The sequence below is a fragment of the Hemitrygon akajei genome, chromosome 4 (genome assembly GCF_048418815.1).
Source record: "Hemitrygon akajei chromosome 4, sHemAka1.3, whole genome shotgun sequence".
NCBI classification, from domain to species: domain Eukaryota; kingdom Metazoa; phylum Chordata; class Chondrichthyes; order Myliobatiformes; family Dasyatidae; genus Hemitrygon; species Hemitrygon akajei.
Window position 1 is genome coordinate 176586149 of NC_133127.1, and position 16538 is coordinate 176602686.

The following is a 16538-nucleotide window of genomic DNA, read 5'->3' on the forward strand; positions in this document are numbered from 1 at the left end:
GGGATTTCAATATGCAGGTAGATTGGGAAAGTTGGGTTGGTGCTGGATTCTAGAAGGGGAAATTTCTGGAATGCCTACGAGATGGCTTTTCAGAGTAGCTGGTGGTTGAGCCCACTAGGGGATCCGTTATTCTGGATTGGGTGTTGTGCCAACAAACTGACTTTGATTAGAGAGCTTAAGTAAAAGAACCCTTCGGGGCAAGTGATCATAATATGATCGAATTCACCCTGAAATTTGAAAAGGAGAAGCTAAAGTCAAGAGGTATCAGTATTACATGGAAATAAAGGGGATTACAGAGGCATGAGAGAGGGGTTGGTTAGAATTGATGGGAAAATACTTCAGTGGTTGACAAGTTGATGGAGAAGATCCTGAGAGGCAGGATTTATGAACATTTGGAGTGGCATAATATGATTATATGTAATTTAATAATAAAATTTACATCAAACTTTAGCCACTCCCATTGATACTACACTCCAGTGTTCGCTCAGTGCTGCCCTCCAGTGTTCATTTGGTGGATGAACAAGCTGGACCAGGACAACATCCTAAATCTACCACTGAGCTACGTTACTTTTCTCTTTGTGACTGCACGCTTTTCTGAAATCACAACCATATCCACAATACGTGCTATCTCCTACGTGCTGTTAGTAATGTATTTTGCACCCTGAGTGAGATAATCTGTAGATGCTGGAAATCCAGAGCAACACACACAAACTGCTGGAGGAACACAGCAGGTCAGGCAGCATCCATGGAAATAAATAAACGGTCGATATTTTGGGCCGAGACCCTTCATCACCCTGACCTGCTGAGTTCCTCCAGCATCTTGTGTGTGTTGTTTTGCACCCTGGGCTGGAGGAACGCTAATTTGATTGGCTATATTCTTGCATGGTTGAATGGTAATTAAACTTGGTTGGTAAGTTGATGGAGAAGATCCTGAGAGGCAGGATTTATGAACATTTGGAGTGGCATAATATGATTAGGAATAGTCAGCATGGCTTTGTCAAAGGCAGGTCGTGCCTTACGAGCCTGATTGAATTTTTTGAGGATGTGACTAAACATATTGATGAAGGTAGAGCAGCAGATGTACAAGGAACGGCTGTAGACGAGTCATATTCTGCATGGAGGTCGGTGACAAGTGGTGTGCCTCAGGGATCTGTTCTGGGACCCCTTCTCTTTGTGATTTTTACAAATGACCTGGATGAGGAAGTGGAGGGATGGGTCAGTAAATATGCTGACGATACAAAGACTGGGGGTGTTGTGGATAGCGTGGAGTTTACAGCGGGACATCAATAGGATGCAAAACTGGGCTGAGAAGTGGCAGATTGAGTTCAAGCCAGATAAATGTGAGGTGGTTCAGTTTGGTAGGTCAAATATGATGGCAGAATATAGTAATAATGTTAAGACTCTTGGCAGTGTGGAGGTTCAGAGGGATCTTGGGGTCCGAGTCCACAGGACACACAACGCTGCTGTGCAGGTTGACTGTGTGGTTAAGAAGGCATATGATGCATTGACCTTCATCAACTGTGGGATTGAGTTTAAGAGCCGAGAGGTAATGTTACAGCTATATAGGACCCCTGGTCAGGCCCTACTTGGAGTACTGTGCTCATTTCTGGTCACCTCACTACAGGAAGGATGTGGCCTGGATTGGGGAGCATGCCCTATGAGAACAGGTTGAGTGAACTTGGCCTTTTCTCCTTGGAGGAAAAGAGGATGAGAGGTGACCTGATAGCGGTGTATAAGATAATGAGAGACATTGATCGTATGGATAGTCAGAGGCTTTTCCCCAAAGGCTGAAATGGTTATCACAAGAGGGCAGAGTTTTAAGGTGCTTGGAACTAGGTACAGAGGAGATGTCAGGGGCAAGTTTTCTATGCAGAGGGTGGTGGGGGTGTGGAATGGGCTGCCGGCAACAGTGGTGGAGGTGGATACGATAGGGTCTTTTAAGAGACTCCTGGATAGGTACATGGAGCTTAAAAAATAGAGGGCTACGGGTACCCCTTGGTAATTTCTAAGGTAAATACATGCTCGGCACAGCATTGTGGGCTGAAGGCCTGTATTGTGCTGTAGGTTTGCTATGTTCCTCAAAAAACACTGGCAGGAATGATGGCACAGCAGCAATGGCTGGAATTTCTGGAAGAATTTGGAAGGCACAGGGTACATACATCCGAAAGAGTAAGATGTATTCTAAAGGCAAGATGACACAACAATGGCTAACAAGAGAAGTCAAAGGCAACTTAAAAGCCAAAGTGGGGCATGTAATAGAGCAAAAATTAGCGGGAAGTTAGAGGATTGGGAAGCTTTTAAAAACCAACTGAAGGCAACTAAAAAAGTCATTAAGAAGGCAAAGCTGGAATACGAAAGTAAGCAATCCAATAATATTAAAGAGGATACCAAAAGTTTCTTCAGATACATTAAGTGTAAAAGAGAGGCAAGGATGGATATCGGCCCGCTGGAAAATGATGCTGGACAGGTAGTAATGGGGGACAAGGAAAAGGCGGATGAGCTGAATAAGTATTTTGCATCAGTCTTCACTGTGGAAGACATCAGCAGTATGGTGGAAGTTCCAGGTGTCAGGGGTCATGAAGTGTGTGAAGTTACCATAACTAGAGAGAAGGTACTTGGGAAACTGAAAGGTCTGAAGGTAGATAAATCATCTGGACCAGGTGGTGTACACCCCAGGGTTCTGAAAGAGGAGACTGAAGGGATTGTGGGGCCTTAGTAATGATCTTTCAAGATTCACTAAATTCTGGAATGGTTCCAGAAGTCTGGAAATTGCAATTGTCACTCCACTTTTCAAGAAGGGAGAGACAGAAGAAAGGAAGCTATAGGCCAGTTAGTCTGACCTCAGTGGTTGGGGAGATGTTGGAGCCAATGATTAAGGATGCGGTCTCAGGGTACTTGGAGGCACATGACAAAATAGGCCGTAGTCAGGTTTCCTCAGGGGAAATCTTGCCTGACAAATCTGTTGGAATTCTTTGAAGAAATTAGAAGCAGGATAGACAAAGGAGAATCCGTTGATATTGTGTACTTCGATTTTCAGATGCCTTTGACGAGGTGCCACTCATAACGTTACTTAACAAGCTATGAGCCCATGGTATTACAGGAAAGATTCTAGCCTGTTTAAAGCAACAGCTGACTGGCGGGAGGCAAAGAGTGGGAATAAAAGGAGCCTTTTCTGTTTGGCTGTTGGTGACTAGTGGTGTTCCACAGGGGTCTGTGTTGGGACTGTTCTTTTTACATTATATATCAATGTCTTGGATGATGGAGTTGATGGCTTTCTTGAAAAGTTTGCAGAAGATCTGAAGATAGGTGGAGAGGCAGGTTGTTTTGAGGAAGCAGAGAGGCTATAGGACTTAGATTAGGAGAATGTACAAAGAAATGGCAGATGGAATACAGCGTCAGACATCCCACCCTGCAAATACTCACTTCAGGGAGGTAGCATCCCCCCTCCCCCCCCCCCCCCCCCCCCCCCCCCCCCGGTCGACCTCCAAGGGTTTATGTAATACTTTGTTTAATCTGTAAACCAAGTTGGGTATATGCAGAAAATGTGACATTAAAATATGTACTTATATTATATTATCATTGAGTTGTTTTTTTATTCTATTACAACTTTAAGCAAGTCTACAGGGAGTTTGGCCTCATCACATAGGACACCAATAGAGTAGCTCCTTAGCAGCTAGCCAGCTAGTTTACGTTAGCTATGCTAATGAATGAATGACCTGTTAAACTCACCTCAACATGTCTTTTACATTTTAACCCACCATGGGCAATAGAAAAGTCACTGTTGCAAACAGTGCAGTGACCAACACTGTCATTATTTTTGAGGTCGACTGTAAAGCCCGCCCACAGAGAACACTGATAGGTCTACTTAGCATGAAGAGAGACTAATCAGGATGCTCCCTCGCACTCTTTATCTCCCTCTCCCTCTAAAAAAAAATCGATTTCCGGGATATTGTATATAACTTGCAGGCGTCAGGGAGCCACTATCAATATGCGGGAGATTCTCAGAACTTCCGGGAGAGGTGGAATGTCTGCAGTGTTGGGAAGTGTATGTTCATGCACTTTGGTGAAAGAAAATAACGGATTGATCGTTTTCTAAATGGAGAGAAAATGCAAAAAAGTGAAGTGCAAAGAAACTTGGGAGTCCTTGTGCAGGGTTTCCTAAAGGTTAATTGGCAGGTTGAGTCTGTGGTGAGGAAGGCAAATACAACGTTAGCATTCTTTTCAAGAGGACTAGAATATAAAAGCAAGTATTTAATGTTGAGACTTTATAAAGCACTGGTGAGGCCTCACTTGGCAATATAATGACCAGTTTTCGGCCCCTTATCTTAGGAAGGATGTGCTGAAACTGGAGTGTTCAAAAGGAGTTCACGAAAATGACTCCGGGATTGAACGGCTTGTCATATGAAGAGCGTTTGATAGCTATGGGCCTGTTTGTTGGAATTCAGAAGAATGAGGGCTGATCGCATTGAAACCTAGCGGACGGTGAAAGGCCATGATAGAGTGGACATGGAGAGGATGTTTCCTATGGTGGGGGAGGCCAGAGGGCACAGCCTCAGAATAGAGGGGCGTCCTTTTAGAATGGAGGAGGAATTTCTTTAGCTCGAGAGTGGTGAATCTGTAGAATTCTTTGTCATAGGCAGCTGTGGAGCCTGCCTTTATGTATACGTATGGCAGTGGTTGATGGGTAGGGCCTGAAGGGATGTGGGGCTGAGAGGAAAGTTGGATCAGCCATGATGAAATGACAGAGCAGACCTGATGGGCCAAGTGGCCTAATTCTGCTCTTATATCTTATGGTCTTATGGTGTGACCCCCTGTCAGTGAGATCCCACAGATTGGGAGATTGCTTTGCTGGGTACCTTGGCTCCGTCCGCCACAAAAAAAGCAGGATCTCCCAGTGGTCGTTCATTTCCATTCTACTTCATTCCCATTCTCCTCTACTGGCTCGATGAGGCCATACTCAGGTTGGAGGAGCATTCCATCTAGGTAGCCTCCAACCTGATGGCATGAACATCAATTGCTCGAACTTCCGATAATTGCCCCCAACCCCTTCTTCACGATTCCCCATTCCTGTTCCACCCCTCTCAGCTTAACTGCTTGCCTGCCCATCACCTCCCACTTCCCTTTCTTCCATGGTCTTCTGCCCTCTTCTATCAGATTCCCCCTTTTCCAGCCCTTTATCTCTTTCACCATTCAACTCCCCAGCTCTTTACTTCACCCCCTCTCCCAGTTTCACCTATCACCTTGTATTTCTTCCCCCCTTCCCCCCAACTTAATCACTCTGACTTCTCGTCTTCCTTTCCAGTCCTGAAGAAGGGTCAAGGCCTGAAACGTCAACTGTTTCCTCTTTTCCATGGATGCTGCCTAGCCTGCTGAGCTCCCCCCCACCCCCACCCCCCAGCATCTTGGTGTGTTGCTTAATATCGCTGGCACACACATCATGAAATTTGTTGGTTTGCGGCAGCGGAACATTGCAATGCACAGCAGTAACAAGAATCAGAATGAGAATCATGTTTATATCAACGGTATATGTCATGAAATTTGTTAACTTCACGATTATTTATGTTACTGTAAGAAGTTTACATGAAAAAGAAAATTAAGTTTAAATAACTAATGCAAAAAAGAGAGGAAAAAACAGAGGTAGTGTTCATGGATTCATTAGCCATTCAGAAATCTGATTGTATTGGGGGGAGGGAAAGCGGTTCCTGAAACGTTGAGAGTGCATATCGAGTGGCTCTAGACGTTATACTTGTGTAGGGGTCGCCATCAAATCCGCCAGGCTCGCACTACCGTGAAGTTGGGTGGCAGCTGGATTGTACGAAGGTTACTGCAGTTGAGTGCGTATTGCGGTTTCTACTCTAAGACCCTGCGAATGAATTGTAGTTTATTACAGTGGGCCCAGCGCTCCAAAGCGGCCTCACCCACAACGAGCTGCCTGGTTACGGCTTGAAACAGCTGTTCGGGCTGAGGCCAAGAGCTGGAGAAGTTGAGGGACATTTACCCAACGCAGGTAACGTGGTGGTCATTAGTCCTAAACGTTCTTCACATTGTACCGGGTCTTGCAAAATGAAATCGAAACTCTCTCTAAAAGAAATCACCGCCCTCTTCCATCAGACTCCTTCACAATCCCCGGGTTTCACCCATCACCTTGTGCCCCTCTCCCTCCCACCCTCTAAACCTACTCCTCACTCAGCCGCCTTTCCTCCAGTCCTGCCGAATGGTCTCGCCCCGATAGGTCGACCGTACTCTTTTCTATGGATGTTTCCTGGCCTGCCGCGTCTCTCCAGCATTTTCTCTGTGTTGTGTGTGTGTGTTGCTCGGATTGCCAGCGTTTGGTGACTGAATCCTCACAAAGGCGAATCACTTTCCGGTCTTGTCCCACGATAAACTTCCGGCAGCCTTACCCATCGTCTCGCTGCGGCTCCGCTCTACCCGGATTTGTGTAGGTAAATCTGGATGCTCCCTCTCCCTCTTTAAAAAAAAAAATCGATTTCCGGGATATTGGAGATAACTTGCAGGCGTCAGGGAGCCGCTATCAGTATGCGGGAGATTCTCGGAACTTCCGGGAGAGGTGGAATGTCTGCAGTGTTGGGAAGTGTATGTGCATGCACTTTGGTGAAAGAAAATAACGGATTGACCGTTTTCTAAATGGAGAGAAAATGCAAAAAAGTGAAGTGCAAAGAAACTTGGGAGTCCGCGTGCAGGGTTTCCTAAAGGTTAATTGGCAGGTTGAGTCGGTGGTGAGGAAGGCAAATACGTTAGCATTCAGTTTCCAGGACCTTCACCATTAATGACTTCTCATTCAGAATTTGGACAGAAATGGGGATGTTTTCTATGGATTTTCAGTGCCATTGGTAATGAAGGAGTTAATGCTTCTGGCTTGAAGTCAGGTTGGGACTGATATGACAAGTAATAATTATGCTATACAATGAGTGGTATCACATTGAAACCTAAAGAATATAGAAAGGCCTAGATAGAGTGGTGGTGGATAGCGTGGAAGTCTAGGACCAGAGGGCACAGCCTCAGAATAGAAGGACACCCCTTTAGAACAGAGATGAGGAGGAATTGTGACTCAGTGGATTAATTGCTCCAAATTTTCAGTTAACTTTTATCTTATTTTCTGAAAAGGTGTATTGAGTGACATGACTTATCAACATGACAAGCAGAAACATAGAAGAGATCGTCTTAATCTCCAGCTGGTCATGCTGATAAATGAGCTTATTTGGCTGGCTTCCTGTTGGGGCTTGTCAAGTTGTCCTTTAGGTTAAGGAAATCTGTTGGCCTTACACAGTCTGGCTTATCCTTGACGCAGATCTAATATTTGGTTGAATTTTAGGTACAGGCAATAATTATCTTCAATGTCCACATTGTGGTGGAAGTGGCACAAGTAGTGGATACAGTTCAGTCCATTCACAGAAAAAGCCCTCCTTGCCATTGAGTGCTGTCACAAGAAAGTAGCATCCATCATCAAGGGAAGAATAGGTCCCATGCCACCAATTTCATGAACAGATATTATCCTACAACCATCAGGCTCCTAAACCAGTGTGGATAATTTCACTCATCTCAACTCACAACTGGTGGATTTACTTTCAAAGACTGTGCAGCTTGTGTTCTCAATATTATTTATTGTATTATTATTACTATTTTTTTGTATTTGCATAATTGGTTGCATGTCAGTCATTATGTGTAGTTTTTCTGTGGTGGTTCAGTCCGAAGTCTGGTCCAGTCCGCGGACTCTGGGTTTTCCGGCGGTCCCTTGCTGCGGTTGGACTTGACTAGAAACACCTGAGGCTCATATTGGAACTGGGAATATAAGTGACCCTGGTATTGAGTGTGGTTGGGAGGTTGTCTTGTCAAGATATTCATGGCTGGTGGAAGGCTAGAATGGACTCTTGCCATCCTTGGGGCTGTGTTGGAGAACCATGGCTTCTGGGAGCCTTGCTGGTAGTAGTCGGAGTGGTCATTGTGGTATGGATTCAGCTGTTTCCTGGGCCAGCTGGGTGGCCGTCAGCCACTCTGAGCTAGTTAGGGATCTGGTTGCTTCTGTAGCCAGCCAAGGCTGCCGGCTGTAATGGCTACTCGGAGCTACCCCGATACAGAGGTGGAACTGTCTGTCGTTCCTTGGTGTTTGTCTCTTCCTGTCCTTGCCCCTGTGAGGTAAGTCTGACCGTCTTGCTGTTGCCCTGTGGGGGGATCTGTCTTGCCTTGTCCTTGCCTCCGTGGGGTAAGTCAGGCTGTTCTGCTGTTACCAGATGGATGGTCCTGCCCCACCTTGGTGTGGAGTTATAGATGAGTCCTGGTTTGTTGGTGGATAAGTCCTGGCTCTATGTCTGTGTACTGTCCCGTCTCATGTCAGTGTCTTGTTAAAGATGAGTCCCGGCTTGTCGGAGGGTAAGTCCCAGCTCCATGTTGATGTATAGTTTCTAATCTGCCCGTAGCTCCAGCCTCTGAGTTCCCCAAGCTCCAAGCCTGCAGCCTCAAGCCTTGACCCAAGCCCCTAGCCAAGCCTCATCACGTCCTTGCCTGGGTTTGGGGTCCAAGCCCGAGGCAAGACCCAGGTTCTGGGTCCTTGTCCAGTCTCGGGCTTGGAGTCCACCCCAGACTCCTTGTTCCCAGTCCCTCGCCCTTGTCATGCTTCCCCTGCCTAGACCGCATCCCGTCCCATCCTTGGGTTCTGTCTTGTTCTGTTTCCGGGACTCCAACGTCTGTGTCCTGCAGTTGGGTCCTGATTCAACACCCGACTTATGACATTTTCATAATATTTCTGCAGTACTTCTTTCTTCTACAATGAATACCTGCAAGAAAATGAATCTCAGGGTAGTAAATGGTGACATAGATGTACTTTCTTAAGTAAATTTGAACATTCTGTAAATGAATAAGTTGGACCTAGCAACCCTACACTAGGGTGTTGTAAATTGACAAAAACAGCAAGTGCTGGAAAAATTCAGCCGATATTGTGCCTCTGGAAATCATGTTAATATTTTATGTTCAGGTTAATCAGAACTGGGAATGAGAGAGACATGTCAATTGTGGATGCAGTGAAGGTGGGGGAGGGAGAATAGGACAAGGGGAACATCACTGATAGGTTGAGGCTAGAGATATCATGGTGATGGGTCATGGAGGTTATTGAGACAATGGATTATTGATGGCAGAGGGAGAAATTAATTCATGCTTTGAAATGAAGTTAGACAATGAGTATAGACGTAAACAAATCCAATGTTTTTAAAAAAATTGCAAAATCCTGGGACACAGTAGATTAGGCTGTGTCAATAGAGAAGGAAACCCTGACACAACATGGATGACCCTACAGTAGAACTGGCTGGTTCAGATACACACAGAAGATGTGCTGCTTGCCATTGTAGAATGAATTTCTTTCAGTCTCTAACCATCACTGTTTACCCACTTCCTGGATAATCTCTACAATTTATTTCCATCAGCAACCCTGGACTCTTCCCAACACAGATATACTCTTTGTCCTACCTACCTAAATTTCCCCCCCCCCTCTCTCCCTCTCTCATCTGTCCTGCAACTTAAAACTATCTTGTTTTCTTTCTCTCCCAGTACTGATGGAGGGTCTCTTCGTGGTTTAGCCTGAACCTGCTGAATTTCAGATTTTTAGCAATTGCAGATTTCTTCCATCAGATTTATTTCCATAGTTTTCGATGTACGCGTGATTAAAAATGAATCTGAAACTAAATTAGTAAGAGGACTAGAATATAAGTCAAAGTACATTTATTATCAATGTATGTATACTTCATACATTCTTACAATTTGTCTTCTTACAGGCAGCCACAAAACAAAGAAACCCTGTGGAGCCCATTAAAACAGAAGAGGACTGTCAAACACCCAACGTGCAGAGAAAAAAAAAAGTGCAAACAATAAAAGTAAGCAATTGCATTCAGAACTGAAGTTCACGAAAGTGAGATCACACCGTGATAGTTGCAGACCACAGCCACAGTTCGGTGGAGAAATGAGTAAACCCTGTGGAGTAACGAGTTGAAATTCAGTGAGGAGATGAGTAAACCTCGCTGAGCAGCAATCTGAACTGGCCCATGCCTCGCCTCCGGCCCTGACAGCCTGCCCTTTTCAATCTGGCCCGGTGCCTAAATCGTCCGGATCTTGCTCTCAGAACCAAACCCTGCCGTTTCGATATGCCGTGCCACCTCATTTAGGCTTATACACAACTTTTCCAGTTTGGCTCAGTGCTTTAATTGATCAAACCTTGGGTGCTTCTTCGCTCTCAGGCCTGGGTCTCAGCCCATCAACTCGACTCGCCTTGGTTCTGCCAAATCAAATTGCCTCCAAGTTCACAACATAACTGGCTAAACGTTGGCTCATTCCTCGCCCTCCTGCCTGGACCCCACTGCCTCAAGTCAGCCCGTACACAGCACGCTGCAGCCATCCTGCACCTTCGAGACCACAGTCCCCTCTGCAAAAATGGCAGGTCATAGAGGCACTTCAACAGCTCAATTCTGTCAGGGAAGTTACAGTCTATTGTTTGCAGCGAATGTTTCGCAAAAGAAGTAATTAATGGCATTTAATGGTTTTCTTTGTTGTATTTGCCACCAGCACACAGTCTCTGAGCTTCACCAGCGCCATTTTAAACCAGGACCTCCTTAAAGGCAAGGATGTGATGCTGAGCTCTGTAAGGCCTCACTTGGAGTATTTTGAGTAGTTTGGGGCCCCTTAGGAAGGATGACTGTCACTGGATAAGGTTAAAGAGGTTCACGAAAATGATTTCAGATTGAATAGCTTGTCATATGAAGAGCTTTTTATAGCTCAGGGACTGTAGTCACTAGAATTCAGAAGAATGTGGGGGGGGGGGGGGTGGCCTAATTGAAACCTATCAAATGTTGAAAGGCCTCAATAGAGTGGATGTGGACAGGATGATTCCAATGGTGGGAGTGTCTAAGACCAGGGGACACAGTCTCAGAATAGGGGGATGTCCTTTTAGAAAAAGAGATGAGGAGGAATTTCCTTAGGGAGAGAGTGGTGGAACTGTGGAAGTAATTGTCACAGGCTGCTGTGGAGACCAAGTCATTATGTATATTTAAGGCAGAGGTTAGATTCTTGATTGGTCAGGGCACGAAAGAATACTTGGGAGAAAGCAGGAGATTGAGAGGGAAATTTGATCAGCCACAATGAAATGGTGGAGCAGACTTGACTCGATCAAGTGGCCTAATTCTGCTGCTATATCTTATGGTTTTATATCAGGAGTCTCACTTCTACCTTTAGTGCTCCCTCACAGGTGCAGGGGCCCAGGTTCAAGTCTAATTTCAGGTACTATCCATGTGGGGTTTGTGTCATCTTCCCATTACCTAATGGGTGCCCTGGTTTCCTTCTGCATTCTAAAAGCCCAGATAGGTTAGCTGGCCATTGTAAATTACTCCCTTGTGCTTTAATGTCGAGAAGAATCGAAGGATTTGTGAGAGACAGCAAGCTGCAGGGATAGAGGGGCTTTTGAACAAAAGGGGAGAACTACACTCATCTGTTGAGATGTTCCCACACCCAATTATCTTACTTTAAGGACACTTTATCTTATTATTTCATGTTCTTGTTTATTGCTATCTACTTATATTTGCATTTGCATGGTTTGTCGCCGCCTGCACTCTGGTTGATCTTTCGTTGATCGTGTTGTAGTTACTATTCTATAGATTTGCCTGCAGGAAAAAGCATCTCAGGGTTGTATGTGGTGACAATAAAAATTACCGATAATAAAATTTACTCTGAATTTTAAACTATGAACATAGGGAGACTAGGTGTGTTGGTATCAGAAAGGCTGTCTGATATACCCCTATCTAACATCCTGGGATTTTAAAGGAAAATCATTTAAAAATAAAAAAATATTCATTTGCGGGATGTGGGTGTCGTCAGCTAAGCCAACATTTATTGCCCATCCCTAGTTGCCCTTGAGAAGCTGGTGATGAGTTGCCTTCTTGAACCACTGCAGTGCCTGAGGTGTAAGTACACCCACAGTGCTGTTAGGGAGGGAATTCCATGATTTTGACTCAGTGACAATGAAGGAACGGCGATATGTTTCCAAGTCAGGATGGTATCTGCTGTTCCCATCCTTCTAGATGGTAGTGGTGGTGGGTCTGGAAGGTGCTGCCTTAGGAACTTTGATGTGTTGTTGCAGTGCATCTTGTAGGTAGTACACACTGCTGTGATTGTTAGTAGATGGTGGAGGGGTTAGTTGCTTGTGGAAGGGGTACTAGTCAAGTGGGCTGCCTTGAACTGAATGGTGTCAAGCTTCTTGAGTGCTGATGGAGCTGCTCTCATCCAGGGCGAGTGGCGAGTATTCCATTTCACTCCTGACCTGAGCCTTGTAGATGGTGGACAGGCTTTGGGGAGTCAGGAGGAGAGTTACATGTCGCAGGATTCCTAGCCTTTGACCTGCTCTGGTAGCCATGGTGTTTATATGGTTAAACCAGTTCAGTTTCCAGTTCACCTACATCATGTTTTAAATGTAAGTGGCTGGGATCAGGGATGAAAATCACCAATATTGTGAAGGGTAAAGTTATGGTAAATCAATTAGGCTTTTTCCAGTGAGGGTTGGTGAGACAAGAACTAGTGATCATGGGTTATGGGTGAGAGGTGAAAGGTTTAAGGGAAACATGAGGGGGAGCTTCTTCGCTGAGGGTGGTGAGAGAATGGAACGAGCTGACAGTGGAAGTGATAGATGCATGTTTAATTTCAGCATTTAACAGAAGTTTGGATAAGTCCATGGATGGGAGGGTTATGGTCCAGGTGTTGATGGGACTTGGTAGAATAATTGTTTGGCATAGACTAGATGGGCCAAAGGGCCAGTTTCTGTGCTGTAGTGTTCTATGAGTGCCTTTCAGAAGCTGTGGATGTCCAAACGCTTGTGAAGTTTAGTCATTGTGAATGTGACAGAATGAAAGAAATTACACGTCTTGTTAACTAACTCCTTAGATAAACCATGAAATCTTCTATCTGCCTCTGAGAGGGATAAGAGGAGATACAGATTGTCTGACCTGAGAAATGCTACCTCTAACTCTAACTCTCAGGTCAGACATTCTCTGAGGGGTGATCTGAAATGGTGAATGGCGCTGGATAAATTTTTCCTTAATTTTTCATTGATGCAACAAACTAAAGCATGAAACGATTTACTGATTCCGTTCCTGCAACTAAAAGAAACAGTGGTCAGTGATCTTGAACGAATCTTGGCCTGACACAACTCCTGAGTCACCGTCTACTGAGTTACAGGTTGACCAGAGTGGACGTTTGGCCAATGCGTAGTAGTTAAAGTTTTATCTGGTTGATATATTCTATTTTTGCCTGCAGATTCTTAAATGGCCAACAAGAAGCTGTTGCTGGTGGATACTGACTGTGGGTTGGATGATGCCATGGCCGTGATGATGGCCTTTGCAGCTCCTAATGTGCAGGTCCTGGGCATTACATGTTGCCATGGAAACACATCCATCGATAATGTGTGCAGAAATGTGCTCCGAGTTCTGAAGGCTTGCAAGAAGACTGACGTAAGTGTCTGAAAACATGAGTGAAAGAGTGGCATGATTTCGGAAGTAATAAAAACACAAAATGCTGGCAGAACTCAGCAGGCCAGACAGCATCTGTGGGAGGAGGTAGTGACGACGTTTCGGGCTGAAACCCTTCATCAGGAGTGAAGTAACATGGGATGGTCGAGGGGGGATACGAAGTGGGGGGAGGGATAAAGTAGAGAGCTGGGAAGTGATAGGCTGGAGGGAAATGGGCTAGGGGGAAGGTGGAGAATTATGGGAAATAAAAGAGAAAGAAAGGTAGGGCTGGGGGGAGATTATAGTGAGGGGGGGAAAAAGAGAGAGAAAGAGAACCAGACTAAAATAATAGATAGGGATGGGGATAAGGGGGGGCAGGGGTATCAACGGAGGTCCGTGAGTTGAATGTTCATGCCGGCAGGTAGGAGGCTACCTAGGCGGGAGATAAGGTATTGCTCCATCGACCTGCATGTGGCCTCATCTTGACGGTAGAGGAGGCCATGGACAGACATGTCAGAGTGGGAGTGGTCTGTGGAATTGAAGTGTGTGGCCACAGGGAGATCCCGCCACTGCTGGAGGACTGAGCGCCGGTGTTCGGCGAAACGGTCTCCCAGTCTGCAGCAGGTCTCCCTAATGTATAAATGACCACATCGGGAGCACCGGATACAGTATATCACCCCAGTTGACTCGCAGGTGAAGTGGTGCCTCACCTGAAAGGACTGTCTGGGGCCTAGGATGGTGGTGAGGGAAGAAGTGTGGGGGCAGGTGTAGCACTTCTTCCGTTTGCAGGGATGAGTGCCCGGAGGGAGGTCCGTGGGGAGGGATGGGGGGATGAATGGACAAGGGAGTCGCGTAGGGAGCGATCCCTGCAGAAAGCTGAGAGTGGAGGGAGGGGAAGATATGGCTGGTGGTGGGATCACGTAGGAGGTGGCGGAAGTTACGGAGGATTATATGTTGGATCTGTAGGCTGGTCGGGTGATAGGTGAGGACCAGAGGGACTCTATCTCTGGTGGGCTGGTGGGGGGATGGGGTGAGGGCAGAGGTGCATGAAATACGGGAGACGCGATGGAGGGCAGAGTTGATGCTGTCTGGCCTGCTGAGTTCTGCCAGCATTTTGTGTTTTTATTTATTTCCAGCAACTGCAGATTCACTCGTGTTGATTTTGGAAAGTGATTCTTTGACAGGTCTTATGAGAAAAAGTTGAGCAAGCTAGGTCTTTTCTCTTTGGAGAGGAGGAGGATGAGTGGTAACTTGATAGATGTGTGCAAGATCGTAAGAGGCATAGATTGAGTGGACAGCCAGAAGGTTTTTCCCAGGGTGGAGATGGCTAATATGAAGGGGCTTAATTTTAAGGTAATTGGATGAAAGTATAGGGGGTGTCAGAAGTAATTTTTAGAGTGGCAGGTGTATGGGCACGCTACCAGGACTGGTGGTAGAAGCAGATACATTAAGACTATTTGAGAAACTCCTAGATTTATTATAAAAGATTATAAGTACATATATTGTCAAAGTACATATTATCAAAGATTTATAAGTAAATTTATTATCAAAGTACATATTATCAAAGATTTATAAATAAATTTATTATCAAAGTACATATATGTCAACCCTGAGATTAATTTTCTCATGGGTATACACAGTTAATGAAAGAAACACAGTAGTATCAATGAAGGACCACACCTAATAGGATGGACAAACAGCCAATGTGCAAAAGATAACCAACTGTCCAAATAAGAATAAATAAAGAAATTAATTAAATAAACAATAGGTATTGAGAACATGGGATGAAGAGTCCTTGAAAGTGAGTCCATAGGTTGTGAGAACAGTTCAGTGATGGTGTGAGTGAAGTTATCCCCTCTGGTGCAAGAGCCTGATGGTTGAGGGGTAATAACTGTTCCTGAACCTGGTGGTGTGGGTCCTGAGGCTCCTGTACCTTCTTCCTGAGGGCATAGCAGGAAGAGAATGTGGCCTGGGTGATGTGGGTCCTTGATGATGGATGCTGCTTTGCTGCAACAGCACTCCATGGAGATGTGCTGAATGGTGGGAAGGCTTTACCCTTGATGTACTGAGCCATAGCCGCTACTTTTTGTAGGAATTTCTGTTCAAGGACATTGGTGTTTCCAACCAGGACGTGATCTAACCAGTCAGTATGCTTTCCTCTACACCTCTCTAGACGTTTGTCAAAGATCTAGATGTCATGCTGAATCTTTGCAAACTTCTAAGGAAGCAGAGGCTACGTTTTTTCATAACTTAATAGATACTCTGAAATGACAATGCTGAGGAATTTAAAGTTGCTGACACTGTTGACCAACTTTAAAATGGCTTTGGACCCATGTTGGGCTACGTAGGAGGGAAGGGTTAGATCTCCGAGTAGTCTAAAATTTTGTCACGACATCACGGGCTGCCGGGCCTATACCATACCGCAATGTTCTATGTTCTAGATCTGCCTTGTTCAAGGGAAATTTGTGCCAAGAATGTGGGTTGGGATGCTTACTCTGGTAAGAAGAAGGTGTTGGCCCTCTTGCTGAATGCATTCGTGGTAATGCTCCCGCAGTGATGCTATGCAAGGACTAAGGCTGCACCAGCCATGACTGTGGTGAATGGACATAGGATAAGATTGTTTAGTTCTTTGAGCCTGTCAAACATGCAGTTGTATCATGGTTCAAGTCAAGTCAAGTCACTTTTTATTGTCATTTTGACCATAACTGCTGGTACAGTACACAGTAAAAATGAGACAACGTTTTTCAGGACCATGGTGTTACATGAAACAGTACAAAACCTAGACTGAACTACGTAAAAAAACAACACAGAAAAAAGAACTACACTAGACTACAGACCTACCCAGGACTGCATAAAGTGCACAAAACAGTGCAGGCATTACAATAAATAATAAACAAGACAATAGGGCAGTAAGGTCCAGGCTCTGGGTATTGAGGAGTCTGATAGCTTGGGGGCAGAAACTGTTACATAGTCTGGTTGTGAGAACCTGAATGCTTCGGTGCCTTTTCCCAGATGGCAGGAGGAAGAAGAGTTTGTATGAGGGGT

General features: G+C 45.3%; 2 protein-coding genes across 6 annotated transcripts in view; one reads left to right on the forward strand and one right to left on the reverse strand.

Annotated features, from left to right (window-relative positions):
- LOC140726988 (inosine-uridine preferring nucleoside hydrolase-like) overlaps positions 1-6302 on the reverse strand; it is a 68674-nt gene extending 62372 nt beyond the window's left edge. The window contains exon 1 of the mRNA XM_073044090.1: positions 6180-6302. The gene's annotated coding sequence lies outside the window, so the exon portion shown is untranslated. The remainder of the gene's footprint in view (positions 1-6179) is intronic.
- Positions 5707-16538, forward strand: part of LOC140726989 (nucleoside hydrolase-like) — a 30192-nt gene continuing 19360 nt past the window's right edge. Inside the window, exons 1-3 of one of the 5 annotated variants that reach the window (XM_073044091.1) lie at positions 5707-6007; positions 9783-9881; positions 13303-13496. In XM_073044091.1, the coding sequence (XP_072900192.1) occupies positions 13311-13496 (186 nt within the window). In that variant the 5' untranslated portion in view covers positions 5707-6007; positions 9783-9881; positions 13303-13310. Of the gene's footprint in view, positions 6008-6340; positions 6444-9782; positions 9882-13302; positions 13497-16538 lie in introns of those variants that run through there. The other 4 variants (XM_073044094.1, XM_073044092.1, XM_073044093.1 and 1 more) reach the window with 4 other exon arrangements.